The 16,625-nt window shown below is 27.3% G+C and overlaps 1 protein-coding gene across 1 annotated transcript; it reads left to right on the top strand.

Annotated features, from left to right (window-relative positions):
• Positions 1-7,335: 7,335 nt before the first annotated feature.
• Positions 7,336-11,238, top strand: LOC145834624 (uncharacterized). Its single transcript, XM_082942098.1, has 7 exons — positions 7,336-7,445; positions 7,591-7,762; positions 8,043-8,147; positions 8,485-8,606; positions 9,612-9,768; positions 9,917-10,021; positions 10,155-11,238. Exons 2-7 carry the CDS (start codon positions 7,591-7,593, stop codon positions 10,709-10,711), a joined length of 1,218 nt encoding a protein of 405 aa, XP_082798224.1. The 5' UTR covers positions 7,336-7,445; the 3' UTR covers positions 10,712-11,238.
• The last annotated feature ends 5,387 nt before the right edge of the window (positions 11,239-16,625 follow it).

Below are 16,625 nucleotides of genomic sequence, written 5' to 3'. Positions count from 1 at the left end.
TTGAAAGCACCTCCTGGTACAGCTTAGCTTTAAATTCACAAGTTTGTATAGTTTTCTATCACTTAAATTTATACTATAAAAAAGTTGTATAAAAATGCAAAGCTTTTTATAACTTATGAAGACGTATATATTAAATTAACAACCTAAAAGATAAAATCATTAAAACCCAAGAAAATATCCTGCCTTATTGTATTAAGTACGCAATTTCATCAAAAATTTTTCCACTTTCATTGATTTAAATTTCTCAATAGAATTAGCTCAAGTACCAAAGCAATGGTAAATGTCCTTTGTCAATCCAGTATATAAGAAAGGTAACAAACACAACGCGTTTAACTATAGGCCAATATCTTTACCTAGTGGCTTTTCTCGAATTTTTGAACACATTATATCTATAAAAACTCGAAATCATCTTTTTGAGTATAATTTACTATCTGATAAATAATTTGGTTTTGTCCCTAACCGCTCGTCAAACATTCACCTATTAACAAGCTTACATTCATGGACAGCTCCTTATCTCAAAAACAAATATAGTTTAAACGGATATTAAAAAAGCTTTCAATTCAGTATAACACAAACGAATATTAAAAGTATTGAGTCAGTATGGACTACATGAATCCTTAGTAAAATGGCTCAATAGTTTTTTTTTAATTTGGAGTTTATAAAGGGTGGTCATTAAATGATACGCTGTCAGCCCCTTTATCAATATACAGTTGAGTACCACAAGGTAATATAATTGGTCCCCCTTTTTTTTAATTTACATTAACAATATTAGTTCAAACATTGATATTAAAAGTGATATGATTTACTTGAAGATAGTACAAAAAATTTAGTAAGACAAATACCTCTTTAAAATCTAATCTAGATAATATCTCCAAATGGCTAAAACAATAAAATTCAAATTAAATACTAAAATATGTAAAAGTCTAACTATTAAGAAAAACAAAAAAGTTTGAACCGATTGACCTATTAATAAATAACGTTAAGATATTAAAAGTTAAAGTTTTTAAGAGTTTAGGAACATATATCTATGAAAAATTAAAATGGAACGAACACATACATTATTCATATAATGCTGCACAAGTTTCAACCTATCAAATATCAAAAAAAATTAAAACTAATGCAGCTACTATTCTGACAAAACTATTTATGATATACGTTCTTCCTACGCTTGAATACAAAACCGAAATTTGGTCACCCTGTTTAAAAAAAAACCATTGACAAAATTGAATTTGTGCAAAGAAATCTGTGCAAAGAAATTTAAGTATGTAGTTGCTGTAACATATCCAATACATCATATAATGATAGATTGGTTAAACTTGAATTGAGATTTCTGGAATATAGAAGATGAGAGTTTGACTTATTAAGGCTTTATGAAATTATTAATGGCAATTATAAAGTTTTTTTTAGTAAATTTTTCAGTTTTTCACATAATAGATACCGGTTAAGAGGAAATAATAGAAACATAAAATGTAAACGCAATTTTAACAACAGTCAGTGGCATGGTTTGTTTTATCACAAAGCAAAGACTATGTGGAACAAGTTTCCATAGGATGTGGTATCGTGTGAGAGGGTGGAACATTTTCGTTAAAGCTAAAGAGATTTAATTAAAATAGTATAAATATCAATAAAATTCAGTAACTTTCCACAAAACAATACAGTAAAATAAATAAATCTATTGATTAACTAGTGAACTTTCGATTTATCTATTTGTAATATTAGTTAGTTTTATTTTCCTACGCCTCCCCCTAACAGAATTTTTATTTACTTTTAATTATTTTGTACAAATCTGTTTGTATGTACAAAGTTATCGTTTTTAAACTTATTAAAGAGCTTTTTTTCAATTTGTTTAACATTTTGTATTTACGTATTTTATTTTATCTTTACTTTTCTCATTGTGTGTCCAGTTTAAGTGGCTCAGGTTTCGATGCCTGAGTCCAACATTGCACAAAAAACAATATAATAATAGTATCAGCATATTTTTTTATACATTTAGGATAAATTCTCATCAATGATTAAGCATAAACAAGCGTATGTAAATATTTAATTTTTTTTTAAGGAAAACTTTGGTTCCCAAGTATTTAATCAGAAAACATGGTTTTGAGGTTTATCAAAATAAAAGAAAAAAGAAAAAGAAACTCATTTACGTCACAAAACCATACAAAAACACTTTGAAAACCGTTTAATAAAACAGACTGAGATTTCTTATGCAAAAATTTTGAATCCCTTCTTTTAACATTATGACGTCACCACAGCCTTTTCTTCACTAAAACAAGCTTCGGATTTCGTACTTTAATACGTAATAACAAAACAAAAAACTATTTTTAAATCTGCATGAACGTTGGTAAAGCAGTCATTTTAACATTAAACTTCAGCCTCTTATGTGTACAAAATTTAAACTTCATGGCGTAACATCAGCCTTCCGCCTCCCTGGAGCAAGCAGCCCGGCGGGGGAGCAAACCGCGCGCCACGCAGGAAACTATAGACTTTGTATACAACGGAGGCAGGTACCAGCACCACGGGAGGAGGAACAACTCGCTGGGGGAATACGAGCCGGACTTCCGGGTGAAGAGACCCGTTGGAGAGGGATACCGGAGGGTGAGGAGGGCCTCCGGGGCGCCACCGCCCGTCAGACCCCTAAAACAAGGCTTGAATTTTTTTATTTACTTGTGAATATTGTTTTTTGAGAACTAATATGATTGTCATCTGTAAACTTAAAAGTTGTATAACTTTAACAATGTTCTAAAAAATATTATCAGTTTAAACAACGGGCGTTTAAATGGTTATAACATAATAAAAATAAGTTTTGAAGTTTTTTTCTCTTATTTTTTTAAGATTTGATATGATGGTAATTTATTAAATAACTTAAGAAATATTTATAATTTACAATAAGTTTTAGTAGGTATTATATAAAAGATTAAACATCGGGCAAATCAATGGTTAAGATATATTAAGAAATACAAGGCTTAATATTTTTATTTATTTAAATAGGTATTAATTATTTTTCAACAGCTGATGTAGAAATAATCTATAAAGTGACTCATGAATGTTTACGATTTCAAAAAAATGTTTATCAAATATTAATATTTAAGTTTAAACAACGGACAAACCAATTGTTATGATATAATAAATAAATTATACTGAAGTTTATTTTATCCTCTCACGCTTTAATAGCTGATATAGAAACAATAAATGCTCATTAAATAAAATAAAAAAGAATAAATTGAACTGTAGGATTAATGTTTAAATGATCAAAAAACAATTGAATTTAGTCAATTATTTTCTATTTATCAACAGGGGATGCGATGATGAGTTTTAGAAGAAATCTCGCTGAAGATTCAACAGGGTCCGCTTCTACTATAAAAAGATCTACTTTTCTAGAATAACAAAATGGCATGTAAACAAAATAATTGCTGAATCATGTCTTTTTAAGAAATACTGCTGATTCAGCAGATTTTTTGTTGTAATTAAAACGTTATGTTGTTAGATTTTTTTAACGAACAAATACATGCACTTAAAATAAAGTGTTTTGTGTAAATATATGTAAACTTCAATGTATAATTAGTTTTACTTGTGTTTGTCTTAACTAAGTTGCAAAAAAAATTATTTGTTAGTTTACTGTGTATTTACTAGTTTTTCTTTTAGTTTAGTGTAAATTCATAGTTAACAAAATGGATTTAAAAACTGTGCTATGATGCATATCTTAAATTATACTCATTAAAAAACAAACGCTAATTTTACATATGTTTCAATTGTGATGGTGATGCAAAAAAAAAAAATTACCTAGTTAAACTTATAAGTATGATTATAGAATGATTCTTTTTTTTTTTACTTTTTCCATTTATTGTACCATGGTCCAAAATTTTGTAAAGCCTTTTCAATTTTACCTTGACTTTTTTTCTAATTAATGATTTTTAAACTTTAAAAACTTCAAACTATGTTTCGTGTAAGCAATTTCTAATGCCAATCTTAGATTTTTTTTTCAATGTGAATTAAACGCAAAATTAATTGTAAGCCATACTTGTATATTTGTAAATAAACTTTAATAAACTTTAACTAATAGTTCATAACGTGTTAGATTTTTAACGTTTTTATTGATCTAATTTATCTGTCTAAATTTGAAGTTATTCAAATTTGAATGTTTGAAAAGTATTTTTTTTAATTATGTAGTATTTAAAATTTTTACAACAAATCAATTTGTTGTAGGTTTTCATTCACGAATAAATTTTCATTGATTTGTTTTAAATATGTTTGCTCTTTTCATCTATTTTTTCTCACAAGGTCTATTTCTTTCCCAAATTCAAAAATAAATATTTTATTACTAAAAAATCTTATGGTGATTATGCCATTCGTCAATTTTTTTATTTTAGTCTACCAAGGTAATCGTAGATACAATAATTCTAATATTTTCTTATGTTATAAATACTTATAATTTTTTTATTAATATTGTTACAAATGTAATTTCATAGGGATAAACGAAATGAAAACGTTCATAACTTATATTTACTTGAAATGTAAAGTAATTAAACAACTATTTGTGTTTTCCGATTTGTTTATAATTACTGTTAATTAAAGTGTCTTGAAGGAATTATAGTAAAACAATAACTTAGTTCGACTCATTATAGTTTTTATTCAAAAAAACATTTTCTTGTTGTTAAAGGTCAGCAGTTATTCTTATTAACTTAAGTTTTCACAAAACGTTTTTGTTATAAATGCTTTCTAAGGTTCAAGTAGCTGCATAAACTTCGTAAAAACCTGATGAGAATTTCACCACCATACCAAACTTTTCCAAATATTTTTAGTTAATTAGAAAAGTTCATAAAAGTCTAAACAAACTAAAAAAGTTGGTAAGATAAAAACTTAAAATTTTAAAATGTTATTCAGCTTTTAGCAAACTTCAAGCAAGTAACTAAAAAAAGAAGATATACTAGTTGTTTAGTTTCTTTTAAATGAGCAGATTAATTCTAGGACATTTTAAATATTCTTTTTTTCTACGAAAAAAGTTAAATCAAAAAAAAAGTTTACAAGACCAATAAGTTTTAAAGTACAAAAGAATTTTACAAGCTTATTTAAAAAGCATGGTTAATTCTCAAGGGATTTTGTCTTACAATGTTTTGACACATGTTTTTCTTATCTATAACACTGTACATATGTTATTTAATCTTTACAGTCAACTCTGTACAGACTAGTTATAAAAGCATAAAGTAGAAGTTCGGTGAAATTAAGCTCTAGCTTAAGTTATATGCAAATAGTTGCAGACATAACCGCAACGTTGCAGAATAGTAACGGTTATTAACTTTATGCATATAAAATTTTTAAACGTTTTTTTTACAGTAAAATTAACGTGAGGAATTAAATTTATTCATAACTAGTGAGCAAATATATGTCAAATTCAATCTAAAATGAGCAGTAAAGATAGACAGCAAAGTAAATAAACTTAAACATTTGTCTAGCTTATTTTTTTTTATGTTTTGCTTTAGAAAAAAAAAATTTCAACTATAATCTAAAAATTACATTCATTAAGTTTGTAGTATTACGCTTGTTAGAGTTATAGCTAACTAGACTTAAGAATTATGTTGGTTATAAACCAAAAAAATTGTGCCATCAACTTGCTAGCATAATGCTAACTTTATACAATTCATTAAAAGTCTTGTATTTGGTGTTTAAAGCTGATTTGTAGCTTATACTTTTGTTGTTCATGGTACAACACTTTTAAATGCTTTTAGAATATTGTTTATTAAGTATTCTGTACTGCCATAAAAAGTTAACAAACATATTTAAATTTCGAAGTAATAAAAAATTTCACTTGTTTATTTGCTAATTTGTTTCAGTTTTTTAGTTAAGAAATCAACTATCAACTAAATAAAAAGTAATGAAACTTATATATACTTATAAAATGCTTTGTGAGTAAATATTTACATAAAACAAACAATTTTAAACCATAAAAAAAAGCAATTAACATAACTTACACTTTTATACATTTTTTCTTAAAAACTTACGAACATCGGAAATAAATAGTTAACAGAATAACGTATTTTTAGTCATACTAACAAAACTCATAAGTTAAATCATTCAAGTTTAGCATATTGAGCTTTTTATGTAAAAGTTTACAGCACGTGAAGCTTATATGTGAAGCAAATGCACTTCGTTCAAGTTTGATAGTTGTTGAGAAACGCGTGTTGTGGTTTGCTAAGAAAAAGAAAAAAGGTTTTTCATTTGAGTGCCAATGAAATATCCGCATAATTCCAAGCTGTTTACAAAAAGCCTTCTTCTTTTTCTATTTGCATATAGCTTTTTGCTACATTGTAGAAATTAGTTAATGTAAGAATATCTAAAGAAATGACATTTGATTTATAGTTTTATAAAATGCTTTTTTGTAATTAGTCTTTTTCTTAGTTTAAACATAAACTAACTTAGAGTTTATTATAACACCTTTTATTGAACATACTTATTTGTTAGAAAGAAGTAGTTTTGATTAAACCCAAAATATTTTTTTTGTAACGTAGTTTGTTATTTAATTAAATTAACAGTACATAAAGCTTAAAGTAGAGCATTTTTATATAAGTTGATAGTTTTTAAACAATTATTTAAAGTGTTTGCTTTGATAGCTTAGTTTATGTGTCCTGTTGATGATTTTTTTTTAAATAAATGATATAAATTTAAACTAATTTATTGAATAACTTTAGATAAACATTTAAGTACGATAGTTTGTTTCTTGCTTTTGTTTCTAACATAGTTAAAGTTTTAGGTTACTTGTATTTTTTTGATACTACGCAATAATTACATACGGTGTGTTTTTCTATTATATATTTTAAATCATGCTTAGTTTTTTATACGATAATCAAGCATCTTGTGATAAAAACAAAATAAATTATCTTTTTATCCAACAAATAAACATAATTTTCTTGTTTTGTTTAATAAAAACTAAATGCTATCACACAATTAAAAGGATTTTTAATTATTCGTAGACTACTTACTACTATAACACTTTTTTACACAAAGTTAAAAGTATATCCAACATACAAAGTTTTAGGTTAAAATATCCAATAGTTATTTGCCAAAACGATAAAATTATCTTAGTTACGCTGTGAAGTGAAAAAGTTATATTTAAATTTTCAGTTTTTAGTTTAGAGTAAACAACTTTAATTGAGAAACGTTAAACTTTTTTAAAGTAAAATACTTAAAGTTTGTAAGTTTATGTTAAAAATTTGTTAAGCAGGTCTGCACGACTTGAGCTGTACTGCTAGTTAAAACAACGGTAACTTTCTTTTTAAAATCTATGTTCAAATAAATATTTCTGAACAGAAGCTAAGTTTTCAGTTTTAAGTAATGCAGTATTGATTTTAATACTATTGATTATTGAGGTCAAGGATGGAAAACATATCTAAACCGTAAAATACAGTGGAGCACTTATATTCAAATAGCTATGCGTTAAGCCTGACAGAAAAGTTTAATTTTAAAATTTTAATACTTTAGTTCATAAAACAGAAAAAAATATTGATAACCAGTCAGTTTTTAGAAGCATAAAAGCTTTATGTTATAAAACAATTAAAAAAGAAGTTTACACACAGTTTAAGTAATTCAACAAAACAGATGAAAATTTTAAGTTTGCTTTTTGTCGTTCTGCTGTCTTCAAGCCGTGCTGTAAGTGACAATGATCCCGATGACGTGATTCAGTGTCATGAGAGGTTTACTGAAAGCATCAACAGAACTTATCCGAACAATACCGAGTGTTGGATTGAAAGAAAGTTTGAAAATGAAGCAAGTTAGTATTATCATAGGATTAAATCTAATTTAATTTAAAACAAAATTTTATTAAATTTATTACTTTAAGAATGTTTTATACTTTTACGCTGATCACAAGCAAGTCTACTAAAAACTGACAATGGATATGTAGAATAAATTAAGAAATTTCTTGAGATATTTAATTTATAAGATAACTTAAATTTAGTTAAAACAGTTTGTTAGAGTTCTAAGTCTGCATTGAGTGCAAACATTTTTTAAATCGTCACACACAGACGTATTACTTTAGTATTTTGTTTTAGATGACACAGGGTTCGATAGAACTTTCAATAGATGCAGTGCAGAATTAGTCAGGCCGATTGAAAATGGAAAAATGGTTGAGTACATACAGCTTAACTACACTGTCGGTCAGTTTACTTATAGCTTGATTTATTTTCAACAGCAGTTTTGTATAGTAAAACTAACTTAATTTTTTTTTTTTTTACAATAAATTTGTAACCATTATATTCCTTTTAGTTTGGTATATTTATGTTTTCACAGTTAAATTAAATCAATTTAATTTACAGTTTGTTTAAAATAAATCAAATTTCTACGCAATTTTTCGATGTATTTGTTTTGTTTACTACGATCTTAATAGCTCTAACATCTTATTTTTAAAAACATTTTTATTCAAACTAAAACAGTTTTTACAAGCATCTTTTCTAAGATATAATTTTGTGAAAAACTAACTTAACTCAAATACAGAACTCGCACAAAACGATTCTGACAATCTCAAAGGTCTCATAGTTCAGTTGACTACTTTCAGTGACAGTAACAAGGCCTATTACTTTTTCCCGTTTCCAAAAAGATTCGACAAAGGGTTAAAGGTTAGTTCAATTAAACAAGAATAAAAAGGATTTACTTAGTCCAGCGGTCGGTAGCCTTTTGTAACTTGTGGGAAAAAAATTGCTCGTGAGCCGCACTGTTTAGAAAAACGTCTTTGAGGGCTGTAAAAATTTTAAAATAGTTGTAATAATTAGTATAAAAATACTGTTTTAAGCGAAAAATAAGATAAAGTACGCAATAATAAAGCACAAGTTAACTATTTACTGAATAAGGAGCCTAATGCGTAGTTTTTATTAATTTATTTTTATTTTTATGGCTTTAAAAATGTATGTTTTTAGATAAAATACCATGCGGGCCGCAGATTTTGGCTTTGAGGGCCGTGTTTAGCCCGTGAGCCTCTGATTTAGTCTAAGACATGAAGGAAAAGATTAAATATAGTATTTAGCCTGTTTTTTTTATAACTGAACAGTTTTTTTATCACTTAGTAAAAAAGTTTGTATATAATTTTATTGAAATTACACTCTAATTTTTTACTAGCTTGTAAAAGAGCGAGAAAAAAAAAACAGCATTATAAAAGATTAACTACTAACTTCTACCTCAAACATACTCTACTAGATAAAAAAATAATAATGGTGAACATTATAAAAAAAAATTCAAATACACTTAAAATTAATCTAACAACTTTATATCTGTTAGACTAGTTATTTGATAATACAAATGTATAAACGACGATACATTATGACGCCATCTAGGGTTTGATATAACATGAACCTCTCTTAACTGTAGTTATGTCTAATATTGTAAAGTTTTTTGCAGTTTAACATAACTAATAAAAAATTTTAAACATAATTACAGCCAATATAAGATAAATTTAATTCAACCTGCTGACGTCACTAATTATTGTTATAAAAATTCCAGACGACTTTTGTGTCACTTAGAACACTGTATAAACCTTTGGTTTGTACTAGCACACATGGCTGTATCGAGTAGTTGTATGAATATTAAGTCATAGAAATTTTGCAACTGTAATAAAGTAATTGTTTCAGACACGTTTTGTGTTCAACGTGAATCCTCTGGGAGATCCGCAATTTGAAAACGCAAGCTTGACGGCGTGGCCTATTCAGTACTTCATCACCTTTCACTACTTCCCTGTGAATGGAAAACGATGCGAAATAAACTTTATAACTCGGACACTACCTACGTGTTTGTTACCCATTTATTTCAGAAAAACTAATATAACAAAATTTAAATTAAAAAAAAAAATATCACTACTAAAAAATTTATCGTGTTTCTTTTTGTTGAAGTCATACCCTTATTGATAAATATGCTGATTATTTTTTTTACATTAAAGTAAATGATCAAAGTGATGAAGAGGCAAAGCAGAAGGAATCTCAATATTCTACTTTGCTCATTTTATTGTACTCAATTTGCGCTGTGATCATGTTTGTTACTGTAGGTTTGTTGCGTTAAGATAAATGAATAAAAAAAAGTTGATAGATTATAAATTGTTTTTTTTTGTCTTAATACATTATCATTTTTCTAAAAAAACTGACAACAGTTAAACTTAAAAACACATTTAATTCACACAGGGCTTATTTATTTCTACTTCAAGATGCCGACGGATCCCGCCAAAGACCGCCTCGTCATACTGGTGTCCAGCGGCGACCAATCGACAGAATATATGAGGAGGGCGGGAAGTTTAGCGAGAAACCTTAAATCTAGCGGTCGGTTCGCCCATGTGTTCTTCAGCGGGTGGCTGAAAAGGGGCGAGTTCGACAGGAACACCGAGCTGCTCAACGACGCCATCGGTGGTGGAACCCGCTTTGTTTTGTACCTTTCACCCTTCGGCAGGAGCAGTTACGAGGAGTTCGTCGCCAGGGGGCGCAACGCTACGTGGAAGGACGAGTTCGTCGTCGGGACGCGCTCGTTGCTAAGGAGGAAGGTGAAAGGGGTCTACGTGGTGTTCGATTCGGGGGTGGCGGAGAGAGAGGAGGTTTTGTGCGGGGAGTTCAGGAAGCGCAGGTGCTACGATCTTAGCAAGGAGTTTGACAGGAAAGTTTTCTTTACCAAGCTGATCGGGTTCAGATATTCGAGGAAGAAGAACAAAGAGAGCTTGGAATCTGGAGAATTTGATAATTTTCTATAAAGTTTTGATGTTTGTTTTTCTATGTGCAGAAGTTATAACTACTTTGATGTGAGCCAAAATGAAACTTGTAAATTTTTATATAAACTACTTCCTAAGTATTTAATTTCTAATTATATATAGTTTACACAATACTAATTAGTTTTAATAAGTTTGTTAACAAATTTATTTTTATTAATTTTAAACTTGAAAGAAGATCACTCTAATAAAGCTCATTTTTAAAGATAAACTTTTTTTTGCTTAGATTTACTGTGTACAAAGTATATGTAAAAGTTTACTTTATGTTTTGTTTTCTGACTCCATTTCTAAAAAAGTTATTAAAAAAAACCCTAAACAAATTATTCATCTAAAAACTTATATCTTTTACAGTATTTATGTTCTTAGTACAACTTAAATTTTTTTAAACTACTACATAACTCTTACTATTTTATTATTTTAATCATTTTGATTTTTTTATAAGAAGGCTAAATTCATTATTTTCTAAAAAACATTTTTATTTTTACAAATAAAAAAAAATATATCTAAACATTTTTGTTAAAAAAATCTTAAAGTGTTATAAAAGGAAAAACTTAAATTTTATAGGAAAAATAAAAAGAATTTTAAATGACATTAAACTAATATTTTAAAAAACTAATTCATTCTTATTTAATTTAGAAATATTTTAACAGATCATGTTTTGATTGGTTTCAGGTTTCCTTTGTGACCCATGAAAAATTTGAATTAACAAAAATTGAATTAACAAGCGATTGTTTATTGTTTTAATTAAAATATTTTGCAAAAGTTTTATTCTAAATCTTTTATATAAAGTAAAGTTTGGTTCATACTTTTTAAAGAACAACGTAAAAAATGACATAGTTTTATAAGTTAATTTTGAAGAAAAGTATGTATAAACTTTGAAAAGATTTCAATGTGTCACAACTTTGAGAAAACTTTTAATACAAAATTAATAAACTAAAAGTGTTTTAAAAATCCATTTTCGAATATTTTTATAACTCAAAGGGTTTAATTTTTAATTTTTGACCAAATCACATACTGTTTTTTGTTTACAATATTAGAAAAACCTCTTAGTTTTACAATAGCTTTTTTCATTAAGTTGTAAAAAGTTCATTCACGTCATACTTACCAGAGTTTATTTTTGTCGTAATTAAAGCTGTAAATGAGAGAGTTGTAAAGCACGCACTGTAGTAAACAAAAGAAAATAGTTTAAGAAGTGAGAGAATAAGCTTAAAAAAAGCTAGCAATGCAATTTTGTGCATATTTATTGCAACTAGATTTTTTTCTTATTTTTAGTCGATTAAAAATGTACAGTAACTTTTCGTGTATTAAACATTTTTCTATTGTATTTTTGATTGCTTTTATTAGATCAAAAATTGATTAATTTTAATAATAAGATGTACCTAATAATGATAATTTAACATTGTAAGTGAATTTTTTCCATTAAATAGAAAAATATAATTTTTTTTATGATAACTTAACATTTTCATTCAAAGATGCTTGGTTAAATTGAAAAACAAATAATTCAATTTTATTTAAAAGATACCTACTTCTAAAGACTTTTATTGAAAAACTTTATAGAGAAATAAAAAATTAGTGAAAACTTAAAATTTAAACAACGTTTATATATGACTTATGCTTAGAAGATTGTTCTCTCTGACATTGATAAAAACACAGTAAAATGTACTTATTATTTCAAAATATTTTAAGTTTAAGGTATTAATTTTGAACTATAAAAAGGTAAAACTATGAAAAAATCTCAAACAATATCTAAAACGTTAGCTCTTAAAACAACTTTAACAAAATGAAAACAAATTAAAACAAACATTGTTTAACTTAAATTTACTGCTTGTTAAATTGCGTCGTAACCTTAAGTAACACTTAATTGTATTGCATCACTGCTCTGCATAATAATGTTTGAAATTTCAAAACATAGATTTGCACTCAAAACAGTTTTTTGTGGGTTAAAAAAGCTTGAACTTTGCCACTGACAACTTTTCTTTAACATTATGGTTTCTGTTTTTATAGAAGCTAGTCTTTTCAACATGTTCTATTATATTTTTAGTGATAGGAAAATTTCGGCAACAAAATTCCATGGCTTTGCAAGTTGACCTAAAAATTCAAATATTCAATATGGAATATTGCATTTCTATTTGACTAACAGTTTTCTTTTATATTATTTGAATAGAGAAAATATATTTGCAATTGTAGCTTAAATGAGTAGAATTATTTGTTTAAAACCTTTGTTCAAACTTATCTATAAAATACACAGAATCTTAATATTTCAGATACCTTTAAAAACTTGGTTTTTAGTTTGATAACTATCTGAAATAATTTTAACTAAATATTCTTACAAGATATTAAAATGTTATAAGAATACTTTATATATAGAAAGTATAATCGTTACAAGTTTATTAAAAACAACAGAGTCTAAATGTCTTGCTGGTAAACAGTACTTGTGTATCAAACAGTATAAATATATGCCTTAAAAGATCATAAACCAAACTTCCAAAATAAACTAAGTTGTAGAATAATTAATCCGGCAAAAACATTTAATGGCAAACCTGCAAAAACAAATTTAGATAAAATCAACAATCTTATAAGATCAAAAAGTAATTTAATACAATGGAAAAATACTTATGAGGTATTGAAGTGGTTCAATAGCTTAAGCAATAAATCAACTTCAAGGTTTATCAAATTTGATATAGTGAGCTTTTATCCAGCCATCTCAGCAACAATTTTGGAAAACTCCTTCAAATTTGCTGCAGGCCTAACTAAAATCACGGAGAATGAAAAAGAGCTAATCAGACATTGCTGCAAATCAGTACTGTTCCACGAGGGTGAACCATAGTCGAAAAAGCACAACAAGAACAGCTTTGATGTACCAATGGGAAGCTTTCATGGCGCAGAAATTTGCAAACTGGTTGGCCTATATATTTTAGATATATTGAAGAAGGAAAAAATCTTTAGAGATGGTAACTTTGGTATATATCGTGACGATGGTTTAGCAGTGGTGGACATTCTACCGGGTCCAGATATGGAGAGAAAAGTCAAACATCTAAGAAAAGTCTTTAAAAACATTGGTTTTGATGTCACTATTGAAGCTAATCTGTTTGTAACAGACTTCTTAGATGTAACTTTAGATCTTCAAAATGAAAACCATAAGGCGTATAGAAAACCAAATGCACATATGGTTTATGTGAATAGCAAGTCAAACCACCCAGAGCATGTTTTAAAACACATACCGGTCGCAGTAAATAACCGCCTCCATAAGATTTCTAGCAGTCAAAGCATTTTTAAGGAAACAACCCAGCAATACCAGGAAGCTACAAGAGAAAGTGGGTACGATCACGAGTTAGCCTATAGCCACAAAAGCGAGAAGGGTAAGAACAAGAAAAGAAGGAGATAAAATATTTTATATTTCAATGCTCCATTCTGCAAAAGTGTGGCAACACGGGTTGGGAAGCGCTTCCTAGAGATTGTGGACAAAAACTTTACTGAAGACCATCCATATTGTAAAGTTTTTAACAGGAAGACACTAAAAGTGTCCTATTCCTGCATGCCAAACATGAAACAACTTATAATGGCACACAATCGAAAGATGTTAGACACGCAGGACAAAGAGAGGCGAATGTGTGACTGCAAAAAACAAGAATGCCCAGTAAATGGAAGTTGCCTAATGGAAAATATTATATATAAAGCGACAGTCATAACTGAAAATCAGACAAGTTTTATGTCGGCTCGACTGGACTATCGTTCAAGAATCGCTACACAAAGCACAAGTACAGCTTCAAACACGAAAAACATAAAAATACGACAACATTATCGCAGTACATTTGGAAACTAAAAAATTACAAGGTCAATTTTAAAATTTAGTGGGAAATATTAACAAGAACGAAAAATAAGTATAATTTAAAAAACGGATGTAAATTGTGCAATGCGGAAAAAATCGAAATTTTAAAAGTTAAAAAATCTGAATCTCTAAACAAAAGAAACGAATTACAAACTGGCTGCATACATTATCGAAAACAATTTATCTAAAATTTCTGTTAATAATTTTGTCAAAAATTAACTATCTATTCTATTATTACGTAATACCTAATTTTGTATAATTTTATTGCTGTACTTACAAGTTTGTTTTTCATTGAATACAACTTGGCTGAAGACGCGTATTAAACGCAGAAAAGTGGGCTCAGTTGAAAGTGTTTAAGTTTAAACATTAACCTTATTTTATATATATATATGTATATATACAATTTTATCAAAAGTATCGCACATATCATATTTATTATTTAATACATGAAATAAGCCAAAAATAAAAAGTAATAAGTAATTTCATCTCATAACCATAAATATAAGCAACAAAAGTATAGTTTGAATTTCATTTTAGTTTTCAGAATTATAGTTTTCAATTATAAATTTACATTTAAAAAATATATAATAAAATATAATTTCAATTCAAACTATCAGAACAGCCATTGGAATATTAACTAATGCAGAATGAGAGTATGGGGGTCAGACTAAGTGATTTTCTTTTAGGAATCATTTAATAAACTATTGAAACATCAAGTTTAGATGAATACCCTATTTAACAAAAAATAAATAAATGTAGTTAGTTGGCTATTTAGATATAAAATCAAATATTCAAGTTAAATTTTGTGAAAATTTACCAATACAACTGTTGTTTTTCCAATGCTAAGAATCCAATTCATGTAAGTTTTTTTTTTATATAATAAAAGATTTTTGTAGATAAATAAAAAAAAGTATAGTTATCTTTTTTATAAAATAAAAAATACACATTTAATTTTTAGAAAATACTTAAAAGAAATGGTGTAGTTAAAGTCTAATGTAAATTTATGGTTTAGTTTTAGAAATTAACAAAAAATTCAGAACTTGTTTTGTCTTTTAATTGTCTGTTTTAGTTATAAACTAAAATTGAATATTTAAAATTTGAATGTATTTTGCATAAAATCATATATCTGTTTTTAAAATTGGTATTAAAAACAAAAGTATTCTTTTAGCAGGGTTGCCACAAGGTCAAGAGAAATCAGGAAACCAGGAAAAGTCAGGAAAATCATTAAAAAAAGACAAAAGTCAGGGAAAAATAGGGTCTTTTGAAAAAAGTCAGGGAAAGTCAGGAAATTTGACAAAATAAAAAAATTGTTAGACCTTATCAGTTTAAGTTTAAAAAATCCCATATTTTTCAAAGCCTTTATATGGTAAAAAATTAATTAGAAACCCTTTAAAGTCAGACTAAAGTTGCAAAATTTTCCTAGAAATTTACAAAACTATTTCATTCCAATGCCTTCATCTGGTATAAACGGGATTGTCACTTTACCTGGAAACCTAGAAAAACCTAGAATTTGACTAGTTTGGCAAAAAAATTCTGGAAAAACCTGGAATTTGAATTGTTTGAAAAAATCTTACAAAACAAAAAGTGCTAAAAAAACTGAAATTTTAACAATTTTCGCATGGTAAGTAGTAAAATTTTGATTTGACTCAAAAAATCTATCTTATAAATAAAAAGTTTTTGTAATTATCAAATATGTTTTTTATAAATAAACCTACTTAAAGTAGCTTTGCAGTAACTTTTCAATGTTTTTATGCCTTTTAGGACAGTTTCTTACCCCAAATTTAATTTTAAATAAAAATAGACCCAAAAATGTGTACTTTTAAAAACTTGTAAAAATTTTTGAAAAATGAGTGGCAACCCTGAAAAGAAAAGAAATGAAGCCCACAAATTGTGGCTAGATTTAGAGAAAAGATTATCTTCGACAAATGTAACGGAAGCAGATGAGAACGAATTCAATAAAATGAGAAAAATGGTTTTAACTACCAAAAATTGAAGCGGGATGCAGACCAGATGAAGGAAACCAGATCTTCATTGGATGATGAGGTTGAAGTGATAATAAGAGAAGGAGAA

This window comes from Thalia democratica, chromosome 4 (genome assembly GCF_965202585.1).
Source record: "Thalia democratica chromosome 4, ktThaDemo2.hap1.1, whole genome shotgun sequence".
In the NCBI taxonomy this organism is placed as follows: domain Eukaryota; kingdom Metazoa; phylum Chordata; class Thaliacea; order Salpida; family Salpidae; genus Thalia; species Thalia democratica.
This window is presented reverse-complemented; position numbering and strand designations above follow the sequence as displayed.